This window comes from Cokeromyces recurvatus (assembly GCF_025118155.1).
Source record: "Cokeromyces recurvatus strain NRRL 2243 chromosome Unknown BX663scaffold_4, whole genome shotgun sequence".
Lineage (NCBI taxonomy): Eukaryota > Fungi > Mucoromycota > Mucoromycetes > Mucorales > Mucoraceae > Cokeromyces > Cokeromyces recurvatus.
Window position 1 is genome coordinate 905,642 of NW_026251390.1, and position 27,796 is coordinate 933,437.

The window sequence follows — 27,796 nt, forward strand, 5'->3', positions numbered from 1 at the left end:
TGACATTTTTAATACCTTAAAGGAGAAGAGTTTACTTCTTAAAGCCGATCAGTCTGCAATCATATTATGGTCGATGCTAAACAAAAAATAAAATAGCCCGATTATGTCAGTTCCTTATTACAAAATCGAAAATTCTAGTTGCTTTTATTTACAACGTTAGATTACTCTTATTTAAATAGAGATACTTATTTTTATCTTGCTTATTTTATGTTGTTTAAAAGTAATTTTATTAATTTCATCGAACTCTTAAAAAAACGGTTATTTTAGTAGACCGTCTTTTTTTTAATTTCAAATACAGTTATGAAACCCTTTTGAATATATTCCATTTTTTTTTTTTTTTTTTTAAACAATTGTTTCTTTTAACTAGAAAAAAAAAAATGAGTTCATCATCAAAGGTAAACTAAAAGCCAAATTATCTAGTGAATTTGGTTAGGTTCTATTTTTTTTAGAATATTATTTTACCATTTTCTTCTTTCCATAAAATCAAAAGCAAGATGATTACGAGTTATTTGAACAAGATAAATTATTTGAATTAGACGATTCCATGGATCCTGTCTCGATGGAAACACATATATCATCTAATAATATTGGCTATAAAATGCTACAAAAAATGGGTTGGACACAAGGGAAAGGTTTAGGAACTCAAGGCCAAGGTAAATCAAGCGTATATAAAAAAGAATCAAAATTACTTACAATCATTACAATTTAATACGTCAACATAGGTAGAGTCGATCCCATCCGTATAGAAGTCAAAGATGATTCTTTGGGGGTTGGAAAAGCGGAAGAGTATCAACAAACACATATTTCAACTACTTCAAAGCGAAAAGCTCTCGATAGTGAAAAGCAACTTGAAGAATCTGAACAACAAAGACTTGAAAGAGAACAACGAGTTCAAAAGAAACAGGCAATTCAAAAGGAATTAGAACAAGTAAAAAGAGCATTTTATTGTGAATTATGCGACAAGCAATACAAGAAGATTAGTGAATTTGAACAACATTTACAAAGTTATGATCATCACCATAAAAAGGTACAAAATAATAATAAAAAAACAAATATATTCGTACGCATATGATGCTTACATATTTATTATAATTTCTAGAGATTCAAGGATATGAAAGAAAGTGCTAGAAATTCAATTATAAATCAGTCAGAAAGAGAAAAGAAACTTGCAAGAGAAAGAAAGAGAGAAGAAAAAGAATTAAAAAGGATGCAAGAAGCAATACAAAGAAAGGCGGGTATTAATAATAATAGCAGTAATGGAAACATACCAACAGTAACAAATACTACTATTACAAGTACTAGTAATAGTACTTCAGAAAGAGAACGGATCATACCTAATAACAGTAATGAAACTACGAGTAGTACTGAAGGATGGACGATAACTCAGAATACGAGTTCAAATAGCATTACTGGAGGAGGATGGGCATCCATACCTCCAAGTAATAAGCCATTGATTAATAATCCTAAACTACCTACAATACCAGCTGCTAATACTCTACTTACAAAAAATGATAGTAATCATAATTCGGCTCCAAAGAAATTGTCTTTTGGATTAAAAAAGACAAATGGATTCCAATTTGGATTAAAAAAGAAATAAAATAGTGGCTTGTGTTATACCAAGCTATCATCATAGTTGTGTGCGCCCCTGGCTTATATACAACGAACATCCCCGCTTTTTTTTTTTTTTTTTTTTAATTTTTAATTTTTAATTTTTTAGCTTTTTAATTTTTTTCTCTATTCTTTAAACATGTTTCGACCTACTGTTCTTCTCAAAGCTGCTAACAGAGCTGCTACTTTTCGTGTCATTAACACTACTACTCAACGCATTGCACCCATTTCCTTAGCTCGGTTCTATAGTAGTGGAGCTTTATCACATGCTGATATTGAAACTCGTGTTTTAGATGTTTTAAGAGGATTTGATAAAGTAGACAGTAACAAGGTATAAACATGAGGATCGTTAATTTGTCAGCATTCACTTACTAACATTATATAGATTTCACTTGATGCTCATTTTATTAAAGATCTTGGACTCGATAGTTTAGATACAGTTGAAGTAGTCATGGCTATCGAAGAAGAATTCTCTGTCGAAATTCCAGATAAAGAGGCTGATGAAATTAAAACTGCCAAGCAAGCTGTTGAATATATTAGTCATCGTGCTGATGCTCATTAATGCAGAATAACTATAGTGATATTATACTCAAAAAAAAAAAAAACAAAAAATAAACACACACAAAAGAAAGTTCATGTGATATTATTACAATGTATATTATATTACATTGCCCCTCTCAATGAATACTAGATTTTGCGAATGAATTTGCATCCTATTTTGTTATAATTATTATTATTTATTTATTTATTAGGATTTGTTCTCTGGAGATTAATTTTTACTTTCAGCAAAATTTTATAAAAAAAATTATTTGCCCTGTGATTGAGGAGAAAAATGTTAAGGCTTATTAGCATAAACTATATAATAACGACAAATTGCGCATTTCAGGCCTTCTCCATTAGTCTATATTATATTAATGTGAGTAAATTTCTAATCACTCGAGAGTATCTTTATGATTTTAATATATACAATGATTTTTCAGCCAGTAGACCTATAGATATATCTGATGATTTAGTGCCAGGTCTTTACAATACTGTACATACAGAATGGACAGATGATAACTTTTAGCCAATTCTTGAATTATTGACGAGAGATTTCTACAAGTAGCCCAGCACTAGTAGTAGACTCATCTCCAAAAGAAAAACCTAAGCCTAAAAATAAAAAGCAGACAAACAATGCAACCATAAGAGACACATACCATACGCATGCTCCAGGATAAATTCAAGAAATGTAGAAATTATGTTATATTTTAAGGACTTAAAGTAACTGTAGTAGGAGAAATTAACTGAAATAGTTGTAATAGCATCTCAAAATTGTGTAAAAGGTGATTAGATATTAAGAACTCATTTAAAGGTAGCGGTAATAGAAAGTTTTCACCTAAACATACGAAGTTTTTGATGGGCTTCAATGATCATAAATCAGACGCTGTTTTATAGTAGGCTAGAGACACATTTCTCGAAATATTTCCTTGGTTTTTATCAATCAATTTATCTAACCTTCGTACATCTTGTTTATCTCACTACTGTTTTTTTTAAAAAAAGAAAAAAAAAAGAAGAGAAAATCAGCAAAGCAAAAAATAGTATGGAAATTACTTTAACAAAAAGAAAGAAAGTCTTAGAATGGAAGGGTAATGAAAAGATGGATTGGTTGACACCCTGTATTTTTATTCCTTAAACTATAATTTGGATACTCTGTGATAGCAGATAATTTTTTATAACGAAACTAGTATGCAGAAACATATCGTAGCTATAGTACTGAGCCTGAGAACTTACTTCACATAATGATAAACTGTCCTATTAAATAAATATACTGACTTCAGTTATCTAAAGAATTTAATTACATTTCCCTTTGGTTAGGGTTTTTCATATTGTCCTATCTTGATAGCAATACACTTGACAAGTCAGAGCTGTCTTTGCCAACGACTTTTCGTCGATCAATGCTATAATGAATTGTCCCCGGCCAAAACTTTCCTATACCATATCATAATTTATTTCTAGAGATTTAAATCAATCAAATCTGTAATACAATTCTCCCTGAGGAATATATTTGTATACAAATGTCTAACAAGGTAATACGATGGGTTGTAAATCTGATCAGTGTTATTTTCTTCTTCTTCTCATGATAATATTGTAGTATACTTCAAGAAGAATTACTATGAAGGACTAGTTAAAATGATAACAATATATCACACCTCTGACTCTAATCATTTATATCTGCCAAGTATATTAAATAGAACAAATATAAGAAAAAGTAAGTTGCTCAGAAACTCATTTTGAAACTATGTCTCCTAATAAAATAAGCTTGTGATATTAAAGAAGACTACAAGCATGAAACATGGTTTGACAAGGTTTTACAAAAAGAGAATCCTTCACTTGACTTTTTTCTTTTTTTTTACTAATGAATTTTTAAGTTATAAGACTGTGATCCATAATCATTATAATGATCTGGTATGTAGAATACAGAAAAAAATTAAAGCAAACGTTTTACCTAGATCCACTTTTATATCAAATACAATAACTTAGCTTTCACCTACAATGACACCTAATATCAACTACTTACTTTATGATATGCAACACTTATTACATAGAATGATAATACAACTTACATTTTATACGGCCGTTTTTATTTTGTCAAGATATCTAATTTTGTCCTGGTATTCCTTTCAAAGCTACTGATGTTCTTAGTGTCAAAAAACTTATTCAAGATCATATCTCTATGTAAGTTCTTAAATATATTGGCATCATTACATCCGGTTTCTCTAAATTATTATCAATACGGTTGTAAAAAAAAAAGATATAACCTTAAATAAAGTATAGCTTGACTATCTTTACATTCACTGTTGCTCGTCATAAACAATTAGAACAAACACAGAATACTTGCTTCCGTGCAATTTTCGGTGGTTTCACCCACTCTTTAACAAAAGTAATGCGACATGTGAACTAAATACCTTCCATGCAAGAACGGTAACACATACTACAAGCCAAATTTATTTTACGTTCATTTTTACTTCTTAATGATAATGTGTTCCTCACATGCTTACTATCATGCATCACTAACCTCAGATCAAGTCAATGATATAAACTTACAAATATACCCTTTGCCAAGGCTCTTTCCAACTTATTAGATGACCTTACTATTTCGGCATCTAGTAAGTATCAACAGATTTTCTTTTTTAGACATTTTTAACAGGTACTTAAACACAAGTACAGCAAGTTATTATCCGTGTATCGCTCAATTTTATCCTTGAATCCAATACTGTGGCTACCTATGCATCCTATCCTACTGATAATAATCATCTTCTACAATGGCATTTAGAATAACTACCTGTTGGAATACCCAAATTCTGTTCATATTGAACACAAGATTACTGAAGCCTAAATCATATAATCTCTTCATATACAATCTAGTCTACATATTCCTACAACTATTACTAATCCTAATTTGTATATCCTCAACATATTAACTGAACCCGCAAATTTTATAGCTTATAGACATGATACAAATATAGTATGTCCTTCGAGCTCCAATCTTTACTATCGGCGTTATTTATGGCTCCCTCTTTTAATTCATTAGATTCAAACATGTTAGATATTGTAATATCTATCACACTTCTTTTCCCCCTTCCCTTTTCTCTCTTTCCATTATTCCCTTGAACCCATGAGTTTTTATTATTATCATTCTCTAGCATTGTGAACTGGTCAGGGAGAATTTTGGTAAACATACAAAATACCCGCGCTCAGTTGGACTTTTATCATCTTCAATTTTTTTTTTTTATAAAAAAACTAATGCAAATTTTATTAGGTATTCAAAAAAAAAAAAAAAAAAAAAAAAAAAAGAAAAAAAGAAATCGGGCAATATTTACAAATTTATGTGTATTTTTTTCCCTCTTTTTTTTGATTTTTTTTTCCCTTTTCTTTCTTTATTCCTTATTTAATTTGTATATATAATATTAATAATAGTAATGTCAGGAATTATCCAATGGTTAATAGATTGGTTAAGAAGTTTATTCTTCAAAGTAAATTTATAACAGAAAATAGATGGGAATATACATTGATATACTTACACAATTATTATAGACTGAAATGGAATTAACTTTGGTTGGCCTTCAAAATAGTGGTAAAACTACACTTGTTAATGTTATTGCTGTAATGTACATAAATACAATATACAATTACTATACTAATGATTATTAAAGTCAGGGCAATTTATTGAAGATGCCATTCCAACTGTTGGATTTAACATGAGAAAAGTTACAAAGGGCAATGTGACTATGAAGTTATGGGATATTGGAGGGCAACCACGTTTTAGAAGTATGTGGGAAAGATATTGTAGAGGAGTGAATGCGATAGTGTAAAGCATATACATATATATAATATATATATAATATACATATACATATACATATATATATATATATATACATGTATACATACAAAGCTTGAATTATCTTTTATTTATTTCATGTGTTATAGCTTTGTCGTTGATGCCGCTGACCGTGAAAAGTTAGAGGCAGCTAATACAGAGTTAAGAAACCTTTTGGAAAAGCCTCAATTAGCTAACATTCCTGTGCTTGTACTTGGGAACAAAAATGATTTACCTGAAGCATTAACAGCTGATGAGCTTATTGAAGCCTTGTAAGTTTAGTATCTACATAGGCTTATAATTGTTTATATTTAATTTTTTTTTTTTTATATATGGTAGACATCTTAAATCTATTACGAATCGGGAAGTATCTTGTTATTCAATTTCAGCAAAAAATCAGGTGAATATTGATATCACATTACAATGGCTTATTAGAAAAGGAAAAGGACAGAAATAAATTATTAAATACCACATTATAAGTTTATATTTATTTACATATATCCTATTTCAATGTATTGCATATATTAAAGAAGGAGAAGGATGAGTAATAATAATAATGAAATCCCAAAATAACTGGGAAAAAAAAAGAATTCTCTTTTTAAAAACAAAAAAAAAAAATATCCTTTTTTTTTTTTTCTTTCGTCTATTATGTTGTATCATAAAAAAGAATCATGACTATGGATGATATTTTATTTTGGATAATTGGAGAAAACGATATAAAGTAAGTTCATTGATCGATACATTAACTCTGTTTTCTCATTTTACTATTAGTAATGAAGAAATCTATCTTTCTTCTGGTACACCTTTGAATAATATTAACCCTAAAAGACTCTACGAAAGTTTAAAGAAGAGACATGCAAGACAACGTCAACGACTTTTAAAGAATCAAATAAGCGAATTACATGCCTATCACAAAGAATTCATTCAGAAAAATAAGAATGATTTATTCATCACTCCTTCCACAGCTGTTTGTCAAGAAATTCAAGGGCTCGATTTTTTATCAGAACATAATAACATTATATCAGAACTGTTTTCATCTACTCATAGTGATATAAGTATAGCAGATGAAAGGGATAAGTTAGATGATCTGCAAATGGAAGAACGTTCTAAATTATATATAGAAATCATCAGAGTAAGTTCATTCATAATGATAAGGTATCTTTTTATATTCATGTTTTAATTTGTAGAAAAAATATATTCAAGGATTTAATGACTTGAATAATTTTCACATGGCACAACTTCGGAAATTAGAAGAATATGAAGAACAGGATTTGGCATTAATTCCTAACGACATTATTGATCATTCACATCGTCTTTCTCCAGTTATAGATACTGCTGTAAAATCACCAACACCCAATAATTTAGAATCAGAACCGTCAACATCAAAGAGGAAATCGAGAGATGAAGAGGAAAAGGAAGATAAAGAATTCACACAATTAAATAAAAAGAAAAAAGATCCTGAAAGACCAAAAATAGATCAAAGTTCAAGACATATACAACAACGAAAGGATATTAAAATAAAAGAATTCCATCCTAAACCGATACTAGGGAAAGCATCTTCAAAAAAATTCTTTCCGCCTACTGTAACAACAGCTTATAATAATAATCCGTTATTTGAAAAGAAGACTTTATCAACAAGGCTATTCAAAAGGTCTAATAAAATTACATCATTAATGGATGATGGAACGATTAATATACATAATAAGCCAAATCGAGTCATCATCATCAACTCAAAGGGTATAGCAACAACTTATGGTGATCCAAAGGACTATGCTGATGCCATCAATGGCATTAAACGAGATGATAATCCAGTTTATAAACGATATATGGCTGGAGAACATTATTTATTCTATAAGACTGAAAGTGGTCATGTTGTCACTATTGGGCCTGTATCAAAAATACAGCCATTAATTCATAAATTCTTTTTATATTCATAAAAAAAAAAAAAAAAGAATTTAATTTATTTATTTATTTATTTTTTTTTTATTGTTTGTTTGTTTATTATTACCAAATGCCTTGTCAAAAAACATATATAGCAATTTGTTTAGGACAGGTTTTATCATTATGTATCACAGGCACAAGTTCAGCATCCTCTGCTCTATGGAGACATTATTCAATTAGTATACCCTTTACACAAAACTTTTGTAATTATCTTTTATTAGCCATCATATATACCTCATTAAAACCAAATAATCATTTGACAACAACAACTAATTGGCAATGTAGGTTATTGTAATTTATTTTTGTTTTATTTTATTTTTGTTTAAGATCATTAATCCTTTTAAGAAAATGAAGTTTTTGGATATTCTTTTGCCGATGTTCAAGGTAAATGATAAGAAGAAGAAGAAAAAAGAATGAAAGGCCTACAAACAGACATTAAAATTCTATTTATAGCAAATGTGTTAGCTGTCCTAGCATTTCAAAATACCTCTGTGTTGTCTGCTCTTGTCTTATCTTCTTGGTCTATTCCTTGTGTTATGCTATTATCAACGTATTTTCTAAATTTAAAATATAGTCGAATTCATGTACAAAGTGCTTGTTTGTGCTTGATTGGATTAATACTACTTATTTGGGGAGATACGATTACGATGAATAGTGATAATGATCATCCTAGTAAGAAGCATATATAATTCGTAGTATGCATTTATAGTCACTTTACTTATTACCTATTTAGTCAATCACAGTTGGATTGGTGATATCATATGTGTACAGTATTCTATTTCTTCTCTCTTCTCCTTAATATATGTGTATGTGTTCGACTAATAAAAATACATTGTAGTTATCAAGTGCTACGTTATATGCAGTCAGTAATGTAACAGAAGAGCATTTAGTCAAAAAATATACAACGATCGAATTCCTTGGTAAAGCTGGGTGCTGGGGTGCTTTACTCTGTGGTTTACAAGCGTAAGATTGCTACATAATAAGTCATTTAATACATCTATCTAATGTATATAATAGATATTACTTTGAATTGGATCAAGTAGTTCAAATTAAGTGGTCACGGCCAATAGGTACATAATAAGAACATGAATTACATTTTTTTTTTCTAAATATTTAAATTTCTATAGTCTTCCTCATGTTAACTTATATCATGTGTCTATTTTGTATGTATTCACTTGTACCAACTGTTTACCGTATGATGGGTGCTACTTTTCTAAGCATGAGTTTGATCACAAGTAATTTTTACTCTTTAATCGTTGGCTTGTTATTTTTAGATGCTAAGGTATATATGTATATAAATGTATACATGTATAGACAAAACTAATGAAATACTGGTAGATATCGTCTTTTTATCCTTTGGCTTATGTGCTGGTCATGATAGGCGTAATAATCTATAGTTTAGCTCCTCCTATTGAAGAAGAAGAGAACACGCCTTTATTATATAAATAAAATAAAAAAAAAGATATATATTATTATATACATATATATATATATCTTTATATAAACAAAACAGATATTATTGTTGCTTTTTAGCCTTTTTTCGTCGATCATAAAATTCATTAGCATCCAAGATTTCCCAGGTCATATCATGACTAATATGTGCACCAAATGTAGGTGGTGATAAGTTACCACGCAACGATCGTCTAGGTTGTTCAGAAGATCGAACATACCAAGCTCGTGGGTTATCTGAAATGACTTGATCTTCCACGAACTGAACCCTCTTTCTCTTTTTCTCCTCTTTTGTAGATTCTGCTGCTATTAACGACTTCTTTATAGATATTTGTTCATTAATAACATTAGCTGCAGCAATAGTAGTAGTGGTAGTGGTATCATTCTGATGAGTTGTATCTGTTACGGATGGAGGGACAATCTTTTCCTGTTGGTAAAACAACATATAAGGTGCTTGAGAAAGCACTTGCTCCAGATCACATTCACGCACAATCTCATCATCCAAGTAATTCCATTGACCATTGGGAGCTCTTGCATGCGCCCGATAATGTCCAGAATTACATCCATACCCCAAATGGGAAATAACACCATACAAACGATACGTAGCCCTTTGAATGCCCTTATCTTTACTTACATAAGGTGCCATATCAAGTACTTCGGGAAACTTGACGCGTGATCCCAACTTGGTCATATAACCACGCTCAAAATCAAATGCAAATAACTTTAAATGGATGGCAAGCATCATGGGTAACTCAGAGATGGTCATTTGTTTACCTGCTTTCACTTTTTGTTTACATTTGTCACAGTTATATCGGTTATTGGGATCATCCCCAATCACATCAACTTTGGTATAAAGTTCAAGGGCCTTTAAAAGTCGACTATCACCTCGTGGAGGACACTCAAGACTGAGATCGAGACAAGTTTCAAAATTATTTGATGTAGCTTTACAATTATAACATTTCAATTGAGATCGTAGTTTGCCTCCGAAAATTTGATAAATCAGTGAAGTTTCTTCAACTTGAGGAGGTAATTTTCTAACAGAAAAAAAAAAAAAAGAAAAGAAAAGGTTAATATTTGTCAAAATCTAAACAAACAAACAAACAAACAAAAAATAAAAAAAATTGAAATAAAAGTGCTTCCATTTACCCTAAACCATAGACTACAGATTTCTGAAATGCATCTAAAAGAAACATATATAGTTCATGGACATCCTCTTGTCGACCTAATCGAAGACTTTTCGAAAGTCCTCTAAGGTTAGCCGTAAAATAATTGGGAAGGATAGCAGCTCCCTTAGAGAAACTTTTGGGTTCTGTAAGACATCGTCTAGTATGAATTTCCATAGCACAAAGAGCACAAAAGCCCTTCACTTGACAAGTCTTGCGATGCTCGCCTTGTAACAAGTACTGTGCTAGTGGGGGTGTATAAGTGATACACTGTAATAGTGAATTAAGGAAACAGGTATTATGGCTATTAATAAGACCAGGCCCAAATCGTCGACTCAGTTTCCAACTGGCCGTCAGCTTTGATTTATCGAAAAGGGGTGCCTTGACTTTGGTATTGATAGGTTGGATGTTATTTTTCTCTATTTTATTTCCTGGTTGTTTCTTATTAGCAAATTTCTGCTTTTTATTTTTATTATTATTATTTCTATGGAAATGTTTAGTGTTGGGTCGATAAAAGTGGTTGTTATTTTTCGCTATAGAAAACATGTAAAATGATATGTAAAAAAAAAAAAAAAAAAAAGTTCCTTTTTATGATGGATTGTACATACACAAAAAAAAAAAAAAAAGAAAAAAAAAAGGAAAAAGAAATGCTAGTCACAAAAACTAATTTTAGTGATTGGTTAGCGCCACAAATTATTCAAGGAACAGAAAAATAAAATAAAATAAGCAATTATATGTATATCATTTTTTAATCAAGTGCATACACAATCAAATAATGGTATTAAACAGAGCCAACAATTTCATCTGCCTTCTGTAGTGCTTCAATCATTTTTTTACATTCCTTTCTTCTTTGTTGTGTAAATTCAGATTCTTGAAGAAGATCGGTGAGGACATCTGCCTTGTAAAGTTCAGCCAACAATTCACGTTGAAGCTCTTCTTTAGCATGATTCACTAAATTCAACATGATGGCTTTAGGAACCATATCAATCATTGTACGCTTCACAATATTATAATAAGACTGAATTAATAATTTAATCACTTCTGTTTCCATAAATTCTCGCTCCGATAACGCGCCCACAGCCTTCAAGGTAGTAGGAGGCTATAATAAAAACGATAAATACCCATTTTAAATTGCTCACAATGAATCACTTACTGCTTCCATAAGGGCACTTCCTTTTTTAGCTTTTTTAGGCCCAGAAAAGAAGCTGCCAAAAAATGAAGAATCATTATTATCTACTGTAAGATTATTAACTGTTGCTAACTGTTGTTGACGATTCTGTGGTTGTTGTTTATCAGTGCTACTATTCTTATGTTGTAATTGTTCATTCACTAGAGCAATGGCTTGATGACCACTTAAGAAATCTGGATGTGCTGTATTAATATAACATGCTTCCATACTACACAATTGTGTTAATAATAATAATAATAGGCTTTTGCAATTTCAACTTACGAAACAAGATCAGTGACAAGTTTACTCGTAGGATTCAAGGCTTTCTTAAAAAATGATAAAACGACTTGATAGAATCTTTCTTTAAGTGCAGGGAATCGTTTAAAAAATTGTTTGTTCAGTAACTGACTCAAGATACGAACCAATTCATCGTATACCATATTAATACATTTGATACTTGGATCCTCTAATCGCTTGATCTGCTGTTTAATAATAACCTCAAAAGCTGTGGTAGCGACAAAGAGAGCCGGAGAAGAACCTGAAGAATTATAGAGAATAGTACGAATATCCACATCCTTGATTTGTTCAAGAGGGTCAATACTTTTAACACCATTTGCATAAAGCTCGTGGAAGACAAAGCTAATACGTGCACCACCTGATAACTCAAAACTTGTCAAGTCATTGGAGTTACCATCAATAATAGTTCGAAACTCTGTACAAAATTCAGTGATGATATTTAAAACAAGATTAGCTTGTCCTGAAGAGCTACCATCCGAGATAGGTTCACCTAACTGCAATAGTTCTTGTTGATACTTTGTTAATGCAGATTGAATTTTGGCTTTAATTTCAGGTAAGGTATTGCGAATATGATGCATCAAAATCTACAAAAGAAAGAAATAATAAATGTATGCATAAATAAATAAATATATGAATATATATATAATATAAAATACTTATACATACCATATTCAATTTACGAGCCAAGAAAGGTGTACCACAATATTGGGCTTTACTGCGATAGGATGGATGATTTTCAAAAAATTCACGTTCAGCACTCAATGCCTTTGAAATTGATTTTTTTGACTCAATATCACGTTGACCACGGTTTACGACAGGAACATAACCCAATCTCAAGGGAATGACACGACCTGCTAAGATATCAATCACATCTGTACCTTGATCCATTAAATCGACTTTGGTCAATACACCAATAGTCCTCAAGCCTTCAGGATCCACTTCCCTTGCCAACTTGAGACCATCTGAATTGGCTAAATCTGTGTTTGCTGCCGTTACGGCTAAAATAATTGCATTTGGTTTTGTAATATATTTGAGAATCATGTCACGAATTTGTCGTTCAATGTCCTTTGGTTGGTCTCCAACAGGAACTTTAGTGAGACCGGGCAAATCAATCAAGGTCAACGTCAAGACATTGGGCGAAAAGATACGCAAATTAATGGGTTGAGGTGAAATACCCAAGTTTTTACCCGTCTTCAGTTCTGTATCCTTGACGATTTCATCACGAATTTTGTTAAAATTGTAAAACTTTTGACCGGGAAGATGAAGAAACTCGCCCCATTCGTCAGCGTTTTCCTGTGCATCAGTGGTTGGTGACTCTGCTGTTTCTTTAGAACGAGCGGAAGCAGGTCGATTGATTAATTGAAGAATCTAATAAACAAAATCAGAATTAGAAGAAGAAAGAGAGGGGAGACTGTAATTATGATTCCCAAAACTTACAAGCGGTCTACGTGTGACTATGCCTGTTCCTCGTGGCAAAAAGTCTCTTCCTACAATGTTTTCAAGAACTGAACTTTTACCACTCGATTGTGAACCAATGACGGCAATCTGTGGTAAATCAACAGGATTATGAACACCGACAGTTGCAAATGCATCCTGAAGTTTATTTACTTTATAAACAAGATTAGTATTATCAAGTTATGAAGATGATGTGTGTTTACTACCTGTTTTAATAAGTTGAGAATCCATTTCTATTTTTCTCTTTTTTTTTAAAAAATAAAAAAATAAAATAAAAAATAATAGATGAGGAGAAAAAAAAAATGGTGAAAGGGAAGAAATTATAATCACAAAAAAATATGTGTGTGTAAATTTTGAATTTCCAATATTACGCGCTTATTAATGCCCTGAGACGCACAATAGATACATAATACAAACTAACCGCTGTACGTCATCTCACGTATTTTATCTTTTTATTTTTATTTTATTTTTATTTTTTGTTCACCGTTTTGGGTATATTATTAAAATTCATTTTCTTTCTTTCTTTTATAAAAATATACATATTTATAAACATAATTAAAAATATCCACCACCTCGTCTTGGAATATCATAATAAGGATACCCATGTGTCGTTGAATAAGGCGCTGTTGCTCCATTTCCATAGTAACTTATTTGTTGAGGATTATAATAGTTACCATAGCCATAAGGTGATTGATAGTATCCAGCGTTGTTAGGCATTATCATTTGATGAGGTTGTTGTGGCATCATTGGCTGTGGTGGCATATGAGGCATCATCATTCCTCCTCCTGGTTGTTGATTCATAGCTGCTCCTGTCATTAAACCATTGTGGTTCATAAGCATAGGATGTTGTCCATATAAAGCGTTGTTACTATTTAACATACCATTCTGGGTTAATAAACTCACTAATAAAGTTTGTTGTTGTTGTGGTGATAATTGTTGCAACTGTTGCAATATCATTTGATCCAAATTATTACCTACCATTTGTTGCTGAGGATAATACAGCATTGGCATAGGAGCCATAGGCATCATCATATTATTTCGAGTCATTAAGGTTGGATCTAAGCCACGATAACCTGTTGTTGCTTCTCGAATTTTTCGTTTAACTAGATCTAAAATACCGTTACCTTGATGTGGTTCAAAGTATCCACCGAAAGGGTATGGTTGTTGTGGTTGCTGTATTAAAGGTGAAGGATTTGTTTGAGGCTGTGATTGTGATTGTGATTGTTGTTGTTGTTGTTGTTGCTGTTGTTGTTGCTGTTGCTGCTGCTGTTGTTGTTGTTGTTGTGGTAGTGGTGGTGGATGCTGCTGCTGTTGCTGTTGTTGTTGTTGATATTGATGATGTTGCTGATATTGTTGTGGTTGTTGTTGAGCCATTTGATAAAGAATAAGAGGAAAAAAAAAGGGTAATGAAAAAGAGAATAAATAAAAATGATAATAAAATAGAAATTGACCCGCCCTTTTTTTTTTTTTTTTTTTTTTTTTTTTTTTTTGTTATTATGGTATTTCCCTTTTTTATAAAGAGTCATGTGTACGATTTTGTTACACAAATCAGTAGAAAAGATCTGCCGAGTAGTTTGTTAATGTATGTATGCGCCTTTTGTCTAAATAATGTACTACAAAAAAAAAACCTAACGTTTCCGCGTTTTTTTTTTTTTTTTTTTTTTTTTTTTTTTTTTTTTTTTTTTGCTGCTGCATTTTACAATAAACTATGTGTTAATAATGACTTGGAATACTACTCAGTGGCCTTGTATCCAAAAAAAAAACAACTTCTCATCATATTGCTATTATTCGGCTATACGAATCAAATTAACTGTAAGGCTTACATAGAGAAGGCTAATTTTATGTATACGTTTAATAGAGAAAATTTTTGTATCTTTATCAAACGTATTTTCTACTCAAGAAAATGAAGATTTTTTTTTTTGACGTTGATATGCATTTTTGAAGCTAGCAAATTTGGTATAATTTGTAAAATAAACCTGATGCTGATCTCTCAAGTAGTGGACTTTCCACTTCATTTCCCTCTTCCCTGCTCATCTCCAAGGCTTTATATATAGTCGTTAATACAGTTCCAATTTTCTGATGATGGTAAAGTTTGTGCATCCACTTGTGTATGTGGTAACATAGATGGGGCTGGTAATGAGGCTTATAGCGATGGTGATTAACTAGAGATGCATTTATATTTATACAATTTTATTATCATTTAGGCAATCAATGGCACGCTTTCTTTCTCTCTCTTTTTTTTTTTCTTTCGAGCTGGGTATCTAGTAAATCTTCAGGAACTTTAATGCCATTTTGAAACTTCAATTGAGAGTTGTTATACAAACGCAAAAAGAAAAAAGTCGTTATCATAGCTTTCTTATGGTTGGCTACAAGTTCAAAAAAAAACACATAATTTAGTATACTATCATTATATAACTGTTGAGTAATTGATTTGTATTGCAGTTGAAAAGGGATAGCTTCTGGACAATAAATATAAAAAAAAAGAAAAACCACACATCAAGAGCAACCAGTAGAGAAGGGGAGGATAATGGTATACTGATCAATTGGTTGCAAATGGAACTGTTTTTAGGGCTTAAACACTTTTTAGCTTATGGAAAGCTTGTCAATTTGAAAAGGAATGGAAGTCGTCTATCTTTTGTAGCTTTACGCATTATATTGTCTTTGATTTTTTTCCTTTCAAAAATAAAGAGAAAAGGAGAAGACAAAATGAAATATATAATAAGAATTGATGTATTTGTAAAATAGATGATAAAGTAACAGTATGTAAATAGCTTAAAATAATATATTTTAATGTTGCTACTGAATTGTATTTTGCGGTTATATAACAATTGGTAACATATAAAGAGCTTAATTCATTTTTAGGCGTAAAGTAATATGTCTTATAAATTATATATATAAATATATATAACATACAAGCATGCTTAAAGTATCTAATGTTATAAACAAATCAGGTTAATTCAAGTATTATACATTAATGATTATGCAACGAAATAAAGAATACGCTTTCTAATAAACTATATACCTCATGTACTACACCCTGCTGACATAGCTCTGTAAGATACAATGAAATATATTCTATAATTCGTCTATTATGTGTAGTATTGTACTCCACACAATAGGTAGTATTTAATATGCTTTGCTATTCTTCACTATATTCAATTCAATACTCAAAATAGTTGCATACATATTTCATTTTTATGTATATTACGCATTAATTCTTCCTTTTTGCAAGGATTATATATAAATAAAGAAAGAGATGACATCTATTTTCATTTTATATATAAATATAAGATATAAAATATATCTATATAAATAAATAGATAATTGTCTATTCTTGTTTTCTAAATATAAAGGTAAAGAGATAATCTTACTATTTTACTTGATCTGCTGGTAAATGCAGTAAAAAAAGAAAATGAGACCAATACTATTACAATCGTTAATAATCGTGACGTTGTCCTTTTTGTAATATGAGTGTTATAATTAGATGTGAAAGCATATACTGTTATGTTAGATTGTTTAACAAGCATAGTGCTGAACATTATTATTATAAAGAATTATCAGGTTAACATGAAAGAGTATAATAAATTCCTTCTCTTTCAAACTAAATTATTTACAAAGGTATTATCAACTTATTGAGCAATAATAATAATAATGAACGCTAACAAAATAGAATGTCAATATACTATATTAAAATAATGTAGCAAAGGGAATTAAAATTGCCTTACTGATATGCTAATAAAGTCACTTCTTTGTCGAACTAGTCCCTTTCTTTCTTTTTTAATGTTATTTAACATGATTAGTATTAACTATTTTATAGTCTTTTCTAATGAATTTAATAATAGTACTTTATGATAACAATACAACAACTAACGCTATGCTTATATTGGACACTAATTTCTTAGTCTTTCAAGCTTTATTGTTAAAGTTATATTAAATTTAGAATTAACCTTTCCTTATTCTAGTTCAATTTGAAAAATAAACTATTTTGTACATATTAAAAGATAGTATTTTTTTTTCTTGATGCTTGTTCTTATTGTAAAAAAGTATTTACAATAATATCTCATTTGTAGTAATTCTATCACTAATTAAAACAAGTCTGAATCTAAATAATGTGCAACCACTGTTTAGCGTTACATGCATTATTACACCTTACTATGAACAATCCACGTGATCTTTTTTTTTTTTTTTTTTTTTTTTTTTTTTTTTTTTTTTTATATTTTTTTATTGAGCGCGAACTATTACAGCAACTTGTTATTATTATTATTACTATTTTTTTTCCTACTTCTCAACAAATATTAAAAATAAAATAAAAATGACAACAGCTAAAAGTGCTTCATACGACTATTTGATTAAACTTTTACTTATTGGTGACTCTGGTAAATAACTTCATCCAATTTACTTTATAATTTTTAAATATAATTAACATGAAAAAAAAAACTATAGGTGTTGGTAAAAGTTGTCTTTTACTTCGTTTTTCTGATGACTCTTTTACACCATCATTTATTACAACTATTGGTATTGATTTTAAAATTCGTACTATTGAACTTGATGGTAAACGTATCAAGTTACAAATCTGGGATACTGCTGGACAAGAAAGATTCCGTACCATTACTACAGGTAAACTATATAGCTCGAAATAGAACAATAATAAAAGTTAACATCCTTCATTAGCTTACTACCGTGGTGCAATGGGTATCTTATTAGTTTATGATGTAACAGATGAAAGATCTTTTGGAAGTAAGTTTTTTATTTACAGAATAATCCAAGTTTTTTTTATATGTGTATATATTCAATCTTTTTTTTTATTTATTTTCTTTTTTGGGGGGGTGAACTTAGATGTTAGAAATTGGTTCTCAAATATTGAACAACATGCTAGTGAAGGCGTCAATAAGATATTAATTGGTAATAAATGTGATATGGAAGATAAGAGAGTAAGGACTATATACATTTATATATAAATGAATACATATACATGAATATAAATTATTTGTATTTATGCAAGTTTGTTAGGTTGTTACAAAAGAACAAGGTCAAACTTTAGCTAATGAATTAGGTATTCGATTCATGGAAACTAGTGCAAAAGCAAATATTGGAGTTGAAGAAGCCTTTTTCGACTTGGCAAGGTAAATAAACAGATGATTAAACTAGACTTAGTTTATCATTAATGACTGTATCTTTTTCTTTAAGGGATATTAAAAAGAGATTGATTGACACTCAACAAGCTCAGCAAACTCGTCAAAGAGAAGAAGTAAGATTGGACCAATCTTCACCTTCAAAGAGCAACTCTCAAGGTGGTGGATGTTGTTAAATATAACTTATACTCTCTTTTTTTCTTTTTTTTGTGTATGTTCGTTATAAATAAACAATAGTTCATGTTTGTGTATTTACTTTATTAGTTATTTTCAATTAATTTACCAACAAACAGGTATTTAGTAGCAAAATGTTGCTATTAATATTTGTACTTTAATAAACAATACATACATTATTTCTTTGTTTATTTACCTCCCATTCTCTTAATGAATCCCATTCATCACTGGCTAAATCTTCCAACTTATCAATAGGTCCATGAGGATCAACCAACATTTCTTCGTCAAAAGAGTTTTTAGCTAATCCACGAGAAGCATCATGTCCTGCAAAATTAGCATAAGGTCCTCCTAATATAATTGTAAATACCATCTCTCTCTCTCTTTTTCTTTCTTTTTCTTTTTTTTGTTTTTTTTTATGTCAAAAGAGCTATCATATCGCTACCTGGTCCGTAAAAGTTTCGACCTCTCGTAACATCATAAATAGACCCATTAACAGCAATCAAAATGCGTCCATCTTTTCCATTTCCATCAAAAGGCAGTAATTCTAAAGGCGTATAATTTTTAAATAAAATAACTTCTGGATGTTTTGCTTCTTGAATAAGGGGTAATTTGTTGCCTACTGTAGCATAGGAGCGAACAAGATAAGCAAGAATCTAATTCATTCAGAATCAATACTTGTGTATATATTGATTTAACTTTTATTTTTATTTTTTATTTACAGCAACTAAAGCCCAATTGACGGGATTTTCTATTTTTTTTTTTTTTTTTTATATATTTAGAACACATTGCAAAATAATAATAATAAAAAACAAGTAGAATTTAACCTTTTAATTGCTTCATCATTGTATTAATTGTAGTTGTCATAGTGCGTTGTATTGTCATTTTGAGATGTATATTAAGAGAGAAAGAGAGAGAAAAAAAAAGCAGTATTAAAAAGTGCTTTATTTAATACTGTTGTTGTATACCTTTTTTTTTTGGATGCAAAAAAGTTGACCCCGCAAATTTAATTTCAATATATAATTGGTCAGATTTTTTGTAAATATAATTATTGGTTTTCACTCCAAGTATCATGCTGCTGTTATGCGTATGTAACAAAAGGATGAAATAATGTAGACATAGGATACTACTGTTTGAAGATAAAGAAAAAAAAAAGAGGGAGAGGGAGGGGCAATCAAAAATCAATAAAATTTAATTAATGCAACTTTTGGAAATAAATCTATAAGAAACTAATCAAATTCACAAAAATGATTGTTAAATTGTACATTTGAATTATTATACGTGGATATATCAGAAATATAAATAAATAATGTTCTTCAGGAATACCTGATTATTATATAACAAAGTATTGTCAATGGTATTCAAATTAATAAGCACGTAAATTTATAATGCTTAATGTACATTAGCTTGGATCATAGTAAAATGATCTATTGCCGACGTCATTGCTCCCCACTTTAATTTCGAGACAGCGGACATTTTTAGTTCTGAGCCTGGTTAAAAAAAAAAAATAGCACACGTATATAAATCAACGGTGCCTTTATTTTTGCTTTCTTGCAGTGACATATTAACACAGTCAAAGCCCTTTTCTCTCTCTTCTTAACTCGTGAGTTTTAAGCAAACATATAATAATAAAAATAGATAAAGATATTATACATATTCAGTTGCTAACATACATACATTTATATGTATATATATATTCTTTTACTCATGAACAACTATATTCATTTATGTTTAATCCTATTATTTCAACTTTTACCACCTTAATTTAATTATGCATGCTTCATCAATTTATTGAACTTTGGATGTTTGTTTATTTTTTTGAATTTGAAACTAAAAGAAATACAACACACTTGATTTCAATTTTTATATTTTATTTTTCATAAGAAAAAAAAAATGCCTATTAAAGAATTTAATACACCTTACCCAGTCATCGACACAGATCCACACTTTACTCGAGTAGTTCGTTACATGAGGCCTTCGGATTATGCTGCTTGGGCTGCAGGTACTGCTGCTGCTCCTCTTTTATTTTTAGGAATGGGTAAATCGTCAAAGTAAAAATGTATACACATGTAGAAATTGTGCTTTTGATTTTAACTTTTTTTTATATATATATATATAGAGAAAATGGACCCTTCTGGATATGCTCGTAAGATGCGACTTCCTTTAAAAATTACCACCCTTATTGGAGCTGTTGGTGGTTTCCTTTTTGCTTACCAAAATAGTAGCTGTAAGTGTTGACCAAAAATGGTTATTCTTTATTACATGTTTTTACTTTTTCTTTTTTTATATAGTCCGTTTCTGGGGTTGGTCTGAAAATTCAAAGGAAGTCTTGAAAGATCAAGAGGAGATGAGTCAACGTTTAAAGGAAGGTAAAGCCTTATATGGAGATAGTTATATGCCTGAACATATTCAAGATACTTCGGCCAGAAACTCTCGATTTTCACAACTCAAGTTTAGTAAGTTATTCTATCTCTTAAATAGAGAATTATATTCACCATTCTATAATTTAGGTGCTTATCCATGGTTCAACTTTGTCAAGCATAATAATCATGGCGTTGATACTTCAAAATATTCAGAATCATCTTAAATAAACCTATAACTTGGATTTATAATTATTTTATACAATAAATGAATGGGTTCATATTACTCTAATAGTAAGACTTTCTACTTACACGTTACAAGAAAAAAAAAACCTATTCTCGTTATAACTTTAACGACAATCAACTAACGATAAGCATTTATTACTGTGACATGCTGTATGCTTTATATATCTTTTATGGTGACTATGTATCATAAAGTAACTGCATACATATTTGTCAAACACGTTTATAATCTTTATTGATTTTATTAAAGAGCTAAATAATCATGGAATTTAGTTACATTTTCATCATTTTGAAACATCATGGTTGATAACAATGTGAATTATATTTTTTCAGGGCGACAACAATTAATTTCGGACTTTGAGAATTCAATATAAAAATTTATATTATTTGCGCGTGAAAAGTAAATTGGAAAAAAAAAACCTTTTATTTGTTTTATTTTATTTTTTTTTTTCACTATTTTCTTTCTCTTTGTTGTGCAAACTCTTTTTTTTTTTTTTTTTTTTTTTTTTTAATATTTATTTATTTACTTTCCTTTTAATCTCTTTATGCTTAGCTTTTAATATAGTGAATTATATTTTATAACAAAGAAAAAATTTCTTACTTTTTCTTTTTCTTTTTAAAAAATAATATCAAAAATAGTCATTTATTTTTTTTCTTTAAATCTTAATTCATTCCTTTCATATAAATGAGTTCACCTTCTCCTCAACAATCACAATCTTCACCTACGACAAGTACTATTACGCCTCAAATATTACCTACGCCTTCCTCATCTCTTTCTATTCACCAATTAAGAAAGGACTTGGAACAACAACTATTGGAAAAGCAGAATCAATTGCAGGAATTGGACAGCGGAATTGGAAAAAATGTATTAACAAGAGAGATTATTGATCTTGAAGAAAGACTGGAAGAATTTTCATCAAAAGATAGGTTAATATCCCTTGAAAAAAATTTATCATCTCTTAGGCCTTTTATTCGTAATAAAGAAAAGGTAAAAAAAAAATTAAATTAAAACTGGGTGTGGTGCTTTGCTGGAGGGGTTTTTTGATCTCCTTATTAATATTTATTATTCTACTCCTAAAAAAAAAAAAAAGATATTACGTGCAGCAAATAATGATCCATTACCGAGTCCAACCGCATCTACCTTACATGAATCACATCTCTTACCTTTACCTCCCCCTCCTTCAGGCTCAACCCCTACAAAACGCCGTTCCAAGGTACCGAATACAGACCGTCGAAATACCGATATTGAATTTGCTACCGAGATTGGTCAAGGTTTATTGTCTGAAGTGAGAAAGATGCAAGCTTTATTACAAGAAAAGGAAGAAAAGCTTAGAATTTTAGAAACCCAAAAAGCTGATCTTGAAAAAGCAGCTGAAGCGATGTTAAAGCAAATGCATCAAATAGAGGAAAATGAAGGTAGGTATCTTTCTTTCTTTTTTTTCCCCCCTTCTCTCTTTCATTTAGATTGCTAAGATTCTTTTTCTTTCTTCCTTTCTTTTATTATATACAGAGAAATTAAAGGAAGCCAATTGGAATCTCGAATGTAAAAATGAAGAATTAACGACAAGTATTCATGTTTTGCAAACCAATTTGACAAAAGCAAATACGGAACAAAATAAACTAGCAAAACAAGTGGACAAATTAAGAGCTGAAATTGAACAGTTACATGATCGTGAAGAAAAATTGATGGCAACCATGGATCAAATGAAGTTACGTCATGAACAGGATATGTCATCTATACGACGACAGACTGCCCTTATTCAACGCGAAAAGGCAGATCAATCCAAACAAATCGAAATGCTTAATTCAGAACTCGCGATTGCAAAGTCAAAATCTCGTATTATGGCTAAACCGGCTATCGTGGATAATACAATGTTGACCCATCAGGCTACTGACATCAATGAACATGATGCCTCTGGGGATTTGACAACGGCTTCAAATTTGAAACAGACCTCGTTACCTCCGCAACCACCACCTGGTCAAACTGTTCCACTTGAAACATATAACATGATGTTGGCTCGTGCTCATCGTATTATCATGAATCATCGTGTAGAGATTAAAGAAGATAAGGCGGAAAAAAAGGAAATGAGAAAGTTATTGAGACAGTTACAGGAAAAAGTGGAACGCTTTCAGAATGACCCCCGGCTTTGGGAGGATACTGTGGATGGAAGATCTTCTTCACGTTCTGCAAATAAACCATCATCACGTCGTCTACATAAAGTCTCTAGCTCTACTAAACCACGTATGAAAAAGAAACGAAGAGGCCATTCAATGAAGTGTTCAAATAAAAAGGAGAATACTGTCGATGATGAGGATGATGATGGTGATAATGATTCTCTCTTTTCTTATTCAACAATAGGCTCTCTAAGTGATAGTTCTGAAGAGAGTGAGGATGATACGGGAGCTCGTGTGAAATCACATGATACTACTCAACTAAAGTCATCGAATGAAATCTCTCAAAAATCAGTGGGTGTAGATGCTGAAACAAATACAGACCCATTAGATGAGCTAGAACCCCTTCTTTCAACTAACATGACGATTCCAATGCCTCGTTCTCTTGGTGATGAACTAAGTATGGCCTTGTCTCAATCATCTCCTCTTCTTGAAGAGGAGCATCATACACCGGTTAGAGATGTAACAACACCATTTAATCTAAACATGAACGACACAACTGGAATTGAAGTATCCACTCAAACTGTGCTTGAACCTGGTATTGAAATCGCTTTACAAACCGAGGCTCTTCTTACTACTGGTCATGATGCCCTTATACAAACCGAGGCTCTTCTTACTACTGGTCATGATGTCCTTATACAAACCAATATATCTACCCCAAGTCCTGTTGAAGTCTCAGTACAAACAGAAAACAGTCAATCCACTTTGGAGATCGCTACTCAAACAGATCCCAGTGTTTTAGTTGAACAAGAGGAATTAATTGTAGTAAATTATGAGCCAATGACTACTTCACTTGAGGTCACATCACAAGATGTATTTTCCATAGAACCCGAGGATCCTAGTGTTGCTCAGGCTGCTCTAGCCTCTGCGGTTGCAGAAGCACGTTTAGCAAGTCTTGAGGCTGCTATAGATTGTAGTGTTCAATGTGAAGTTGATCTGGATACTCTCATGTCTGCTGCTATCGCTGAGGCACGTTTAGATCGTCTTAAAGTTGCGATTGATCATGAAACTCAATATGAATTGGATATGACTCCTTCATCTTTCGAGGACTCCTCCTCTGAATCTGCTGTTGATTGTGGAGTTCAATGTGAAGAAACTTTTATGAATCATGATACTATACATCTATCCTCTTCAGGACTTGCTATTGATTCTGATACTCAATACGAACCAATCTCTACAATTGATCTTGGAACTCAGTATGATATCGTTGAAAGAAAAGATTCTGAAGTTCAATGTGTCTCTCCTGAATCAAACGATATTGGTGTTCAATGTGACGATGAATTAGGTATATATTCTTGTATAAAGAAAGGAGGAAAAAAAAATATACGTATACATAAATATATGTGCTTACAACTTTTTTTTTTTATTATTATTATTTTTATTATTATTATTATTATAAAATAGTTGCAGTACCCGATTTATCAACAGATATAGTGAGGAAAGAGTCCAACATTAAACAATTAACAGATTCAATCTCTGATCCTATTCAAATCAAACCAGTGGTTACATACGATCATGAAACACAATATGATAGATCGATAGGCATAGATAATGGTACTCAATCTGAATTCACTGAATTAGGGGTACAGGCGGGTGTAAATACCCATGTTGAGACCAAGGATGCTCAAGTCCAATATGAACAATCTATCCCTCATGGAGCTATTGATATTTCTGTATCAAGTGATGAAGATGAGTTTTATGATGCTACATCGGACATAAAGCGTTCTAGTAAAAATACAATGAGACATATTTCTTCCATCGGTGCTGTTTCTTTAGGTATAGCAGATGAAAAGAAAAGAGATTCCTCTGTAGGTGGTGATGACTCTAGTACGCTTCCTCCTACATCTCGTCAGACTGAAAGTGATTATTCTTTATATTCTGCCAAGAGTACATTCTCGATGCCTAATGAAGCACCTGTGTCTATCAAACGTGATAGTGCTATCATGTCTGACACCACTGCAGAAGCCTCTATGGCTGTTTTCGAAAAGCAACCTTCTTTACTGAAAACGGAGACGGTAGTGAATCGCGATATGACTTCTAGTCCAGTTAGTCTTGAAAGCGACCCTTCTGTCGATGTTCCATTATCAGAAAATGATGAAATAAGAAATCCTGTCTTTAATCGTATTAAACCAACTCAAACAAGATATTATACTACTACAGATGAGTTTGATTTTGATGATAGTTTAAAGAATGAATCCATTCCACAAGAGGAGGCTTCAGATGAAAAATTGTATACTAAGCAAGAACTCGATCAACTTATTGCCTCTGCTGTTACTCTTGCCCTTGCTAATGCAGCCTCAAATAACACAAGTCCTCAAGCAGAAACTGCTAATGACATAATTCAAGCTCCTCATAGTACTGCTACTACTACTACTACTACAGCAGCAGCAATAACAGCACCCGAGCATGTTAATAAAGAAGAAGAAGAGGAAAAAGAAGAAGAAGAATTTGGTAGTGTTATTGTTCATGTACCAAGTGAACATATTTCTGTACATTATGATGAAGAACACCATAAGTCTAAACAGTTCATAGACCTTCTTCAAGATTCAAGCACACAGCAGGACAATGATACGGCATCTGATCAAGGAAGCATAGAAGAAAAACAATCCTTAAAAGAATTATCTATGGGACCCTCTACTGTATTTGAGCAAGAGCCAGCTGAGAACACCACATCCTCTTTAGTTATTCATGAAGATACTGATATCCCCACACGTCCTTCTAATCCTCCACCTACTGAATTATTAAATAGGGCGATTAATTCGACTTATAGTGTACTTAGTCTTAATAGTAGTGTAGATCATCCACATGAAGAGTTTAGTCACTCTGACATGAATAGTTCTAAAAAGGCAGAACGATCGCTTAGTTTATCTAGTGTATCAAGTGATAATACACATCTTCGTTCAGCTACTTCAGTACAATACCCCAATAGCAGTCAAGTAGATCCTGCGATTAGCTTAGTAACACATACCATGATTGGTGACTGGTTATGGAAATATACAAGAAGAGCAGTAGGAGGAGGCTTCTCTGAATTTAGACATCAACGTTACTTCTGGATTCATCCTTATACTCGTACATTGTATTGGTCAGCAACTACACCAGGTATTCATGGAAATGAATCCAATGTTAAGAATGGTAAATATGCAACTCTATTTGGAATAAAAAATTGTCCTAACTTTTTTTTTTAATAGCTTTAATTGAAAATATTTCAATTATACATGATACTTCTAATGCAAATGGTTTACCTGATGTTAGTCTTTTAATTCAAACTAGTCGTCGTAATTTGAAAATCACAGCTCCTACTATAGAAAAGCATCAAATTTGGTTTGAAGTAAGTTTTACATTTGGTAATAAAAAATAAATAAGTAACAATAGTAAAACTAATTCATTTGCTTTTTCTTCTTCTTCTATAGTCTATATCCTATCTTTTAACACGTAATGGACATAGCTCAAGTATAGGGTTATCGAATCCAAATGATAAATCAAGATCCATTTCTAGTAGCGTCTCTTTATTAAATCGACCTAATTTCCGTCGTCTACATGATATCTTTCAACCACCTACTGTTTCTCTCTCTACACCTTCCATGCTTACTTCAATAACAGGCAATGATGATGATGAGGCTTTAGAAGATGTTCGTATGTGTTGTAATGGAAAACATCATGTTTCTAAACTTGAAAAAGATCATACTCATCGACATCGTTATCGAAGAATTCATGGGACCATTTCTACAATTGGATAATGCCATTCCTTTATACAAATTTATTATAGAAAATTATTAGTTAGTCTTTCCTTTTCAGCTAATTCACATGGTAGTTTTTTTTTCTTTTTTTCTTTCTTTCTTTCTTTCCTTCTTTCCTTATATACTCATATTTTAGATTAATATACACCATTGTAATGACCTTTCTTTCTTTCTTTTATATATTCATATATAAAGCTTATGTTTATAATTAAAATAATATAAAACTACTTATTGTAGCACTTGCTAGAATGAATGGTTGTCTTTTATTAAAAAAGCTATTATTGTGTATGTAAAGACAATTACTCTTCTTTTTTTGGTGCCGAAAGAGAGAAGAGAAGAATATCAGAAAATGAGATATTATAGTGTTTCTTTAAATTAACTCGAAAGAACATTAAAGCACAATTTATATGAGTGAATAAAAAAAAAAAAAAAAGGTAATAATATATCCAAATTTTATCTTTTTCTTGATGCGATTTAACTAGCTTATATTCAATATATTTGTACGCTTTACTCACTCACTCACTCACTCACTCACTCACT

The 27,796-nt window shown here is 31.0% G+C and overlaps 11 protein-coding genes across 11 annotated transcripts; 7 read left to right on the plus strand and 4 right to left on the minus strand.

Moving 5' to 3' along the window:
• The first annotated feature begins 352 nt into the window (after positions 1-352).
• On the plus strand, positions 353-1,715 carry BX663DRAFT_499085 (G-patch domain-containing protein). Its single transcript, XM_051526132.1, has 3 exons — positions 353-653; positions 723-1,027; positions 1,100-1,715. Exons 1-3 carry the CDS (start codon positions 545-547, stop codon positions 1,595-1,597), a joined length of 912 nt encoding a protein of 303 aa, XP_051386154.1. The 5' UTR covers positions 353-544; the 3' UTR covers positions 1,598-1,715.
• On the plus strand, positions 1,685-2,358 carry BX663DRAFT_499088 (acyl carrier protein-like protein). Its single transcript, XM_051526133.1, has 2 exons — positions 1,685-1,939; positions 1,994-2,358. Exons 1-2 carry the CDS (start codon positions 1,748-1,750, stop codon positions 2,168-2,170), a joined length of 369 nt encoding a protein of 122 aa, XP_051386155.1. The 5' UTR covers positions 1,685-1,747; the 3' UTR covers positions 2,171-2,358.
• Positions 2,359-3,662: 1,304 nt separating this feature from the next.
• On the plus strand, positions 3,663-6,425 carry BX663DRAFT_483797 (ADP-ribosylation factor family-domain-containing protein; the record flags this gene model as incomplete). The annotated part of the gene is made up of 9 exons (XM_051524516.1): positions 3,663-3,674; positions 3,840-3,856; positions 4,017-4,053; positions 4,194-4,323; positions 5,566-5,621; positions 5,683-5,751; positions 5,802-5,956; positions 6,079-6,240; positions 6,308-6,425. The coding sequence occupies 9 exons, from the start codon at positions 3,663-3,665 to the stop codon at positions 6,423-6,425; spliced, it is 756 nt and encodes a 251-aa protein (XP_051386156.1).
• Positions 6,426-7,979: 1,554 nt separating this feature from the next.
• On the plus strand, positions 7,980-8,598 carry BX663DRAFT_428722 (solute carrier family 35 member SLC35F1/F2/F6; the record flags this gene model as incomplete). The annotated part of the gene is made up of 3 exons (XM_051522698.1): positions 7,980-8,190; positions 8,264-8,293; positions 8,363-8,598. 3 exons carry the CDS (start codon positions 7,980-7,982, stop codon positions 8,596-8,598), a joined length of 477 nt encoding a protein of 158 aa, XP_051386157.1.
• Positions 8,599-9,425: 827 nt separating this feature from the next.
• On the minus strand, positions 9,426-11,067 carry BX663DRAFT_529590 (uncharacterized protein; the record flags this gene model as incomplete). Its single annotated transcript, XM_051530257.1, has 2 exons — positions 9,426-10,392; positions 10,505-11,067. 2 exons carry the CDS (start codon positions 11,065-11,067, stop codon positions 9,426-9,428), a joined length of 1,530 nt encoding a protein of 509 aa, XP_051386158.1.
• Positions 11,068-11,171: 104 nt separating this feature from the next.
• BX663DRAFT_499119 (Dynamin central region-domain-containing protein) lies at positions 11,172-13,747 on the minus strand. Its single transcript, XM_051526134.1, has 6 exons — positions 13,648-13,747; positions 13,424-13,593; positions 12,653-13,354; positions 11,972-12,570; positions 11,675-11,918; positions 11,172-11,620 (listed from the first exon to the last, which is right to left on the minus strand). Exons 1-6 carry the CDS (start codon positions 13,670-13,672, stop codon positions 11,303-11,305), a joined length of 2,058 nt encoding a protein of 685 aa, XP_051386159.1. The 5' UTR covers positions 13,673-13,747; the 3' UTR covers positions 11,172-11,302.
• An 80-nt stretch (positions 13,748-13,827) lies between these two features.
• On the minus strand, positions 13,828-14,788 carry BX663DRAFT_499120 (uncharacterized protein). Its single transcript, XM_051526135.1, has one exon. The coding sequence runs from the start codon at positions 14,486-14,488 to the stop codon at positions 13,997-13,999; it is 492 nt and encodes a 163-aa protein (XP_051386160.1). The 5' UTR covers positions 14,489-14,788; the 3' UTR covers positions 13,828-13,996.
• A 3,077-nt stretch (positions 14,789-17,865) lies between these two features.
• BX663DRAFT_529574 (GTP-binding protein ypt2) lies at positions 17,866-18,749 on the plus strand (the record flags this gene model as incomplete). The annotated part of the gene is made up of 5 exons (XM_051530254.1): positions 17,866-18,058; positions 18,113-18,178; positions 18,278-18,372; positions 18,452-18,564; positions 18,629-18,749. 5 exons carry the CDS (start codon positions 17,866-17,868, stop codon positions 18,747-18,749), a joined length of 588 nt encoding a protein of 195 aa, XP_051386161.1.
• A 65-nt stretch (positions 18,750-18,814) lies between these two features.
• On the minus strand, positions 18,815-19,661 carry BX663DRAFT_558723 (cytochrome b5). The gene is made up of 5 exons (XM_051531821.1): positions 19,572-19,661; positions 19,467-19,495; positions 19,190-19,400; positions 18,944-19,095; positions 18,815-18,887 (listed from the first exon to the last, which is right to left on the minus strand). Exons 1-5 carry the CDS (start codon positions 19,627-19,629, stop codon positions 18,834-18,836), a joined length of 504 nt encoding a protein of 167 aa, XP_051386162.1. The 5' UTR covers positions 19,630-19,661; the 3' UTR covers positions 18,815-18,833.
• A 539-nt stretch (positions 19,662-20,200) lies between these two features.
• BX663DRAFT_499137 (NADH-ubiquinone oxidoreductase complex I, 21 kDa subunit-domain-containing protein) lies at positions 20,201-21,646 on the plus strand. The gene is made up of 6 exons (XM_051526136.1): positions 20,201-20,347; positions 20,582-20,782; positions 20,864-20,971; positions 21,036-21,200; positions 21,255-21,541; positions 21,621-21,646. The coding sequence occupies exons 2-5, from the start codon at positions 20,638-20,640 to the stop codon at positions 21,329-21,331; spliced, it is 495 nt and encodes a 164-aa protein (XP_051386163.1). The 5' UTR covers positions 20,201-20,347; positions 20,582-20,637; the 3' UTR covers positions 21,332-21,541; positions 21,621-21,646.
• A 386-nt stretch (positions 21,647-22,032) lies between these two features.
• BX663DRAFT_483805 (uncharacterized protein) lies at positions 22,033-27,256 on the plus strand (the record flags this gene model as incomplete). The annotated part of the gene is made up of 6 exons (XM_051524517.1): positions 22,033-22,335; positions 22,439-22,763; positions 22,858-24,804; positions 24,924-26,651; positions 26,708-26,847; positions 26,930-27,256. 6 exons carry the CDS (start codon positions 22,033-22,035, stop codon positions 27,254-27,256), a joined length of 4,770 nt encoding a protein of 1,589 aa, XP_051386164.1.
• Between the last annotated feature and the right edge of the window lie 540 nt (positions 27,257-27,796).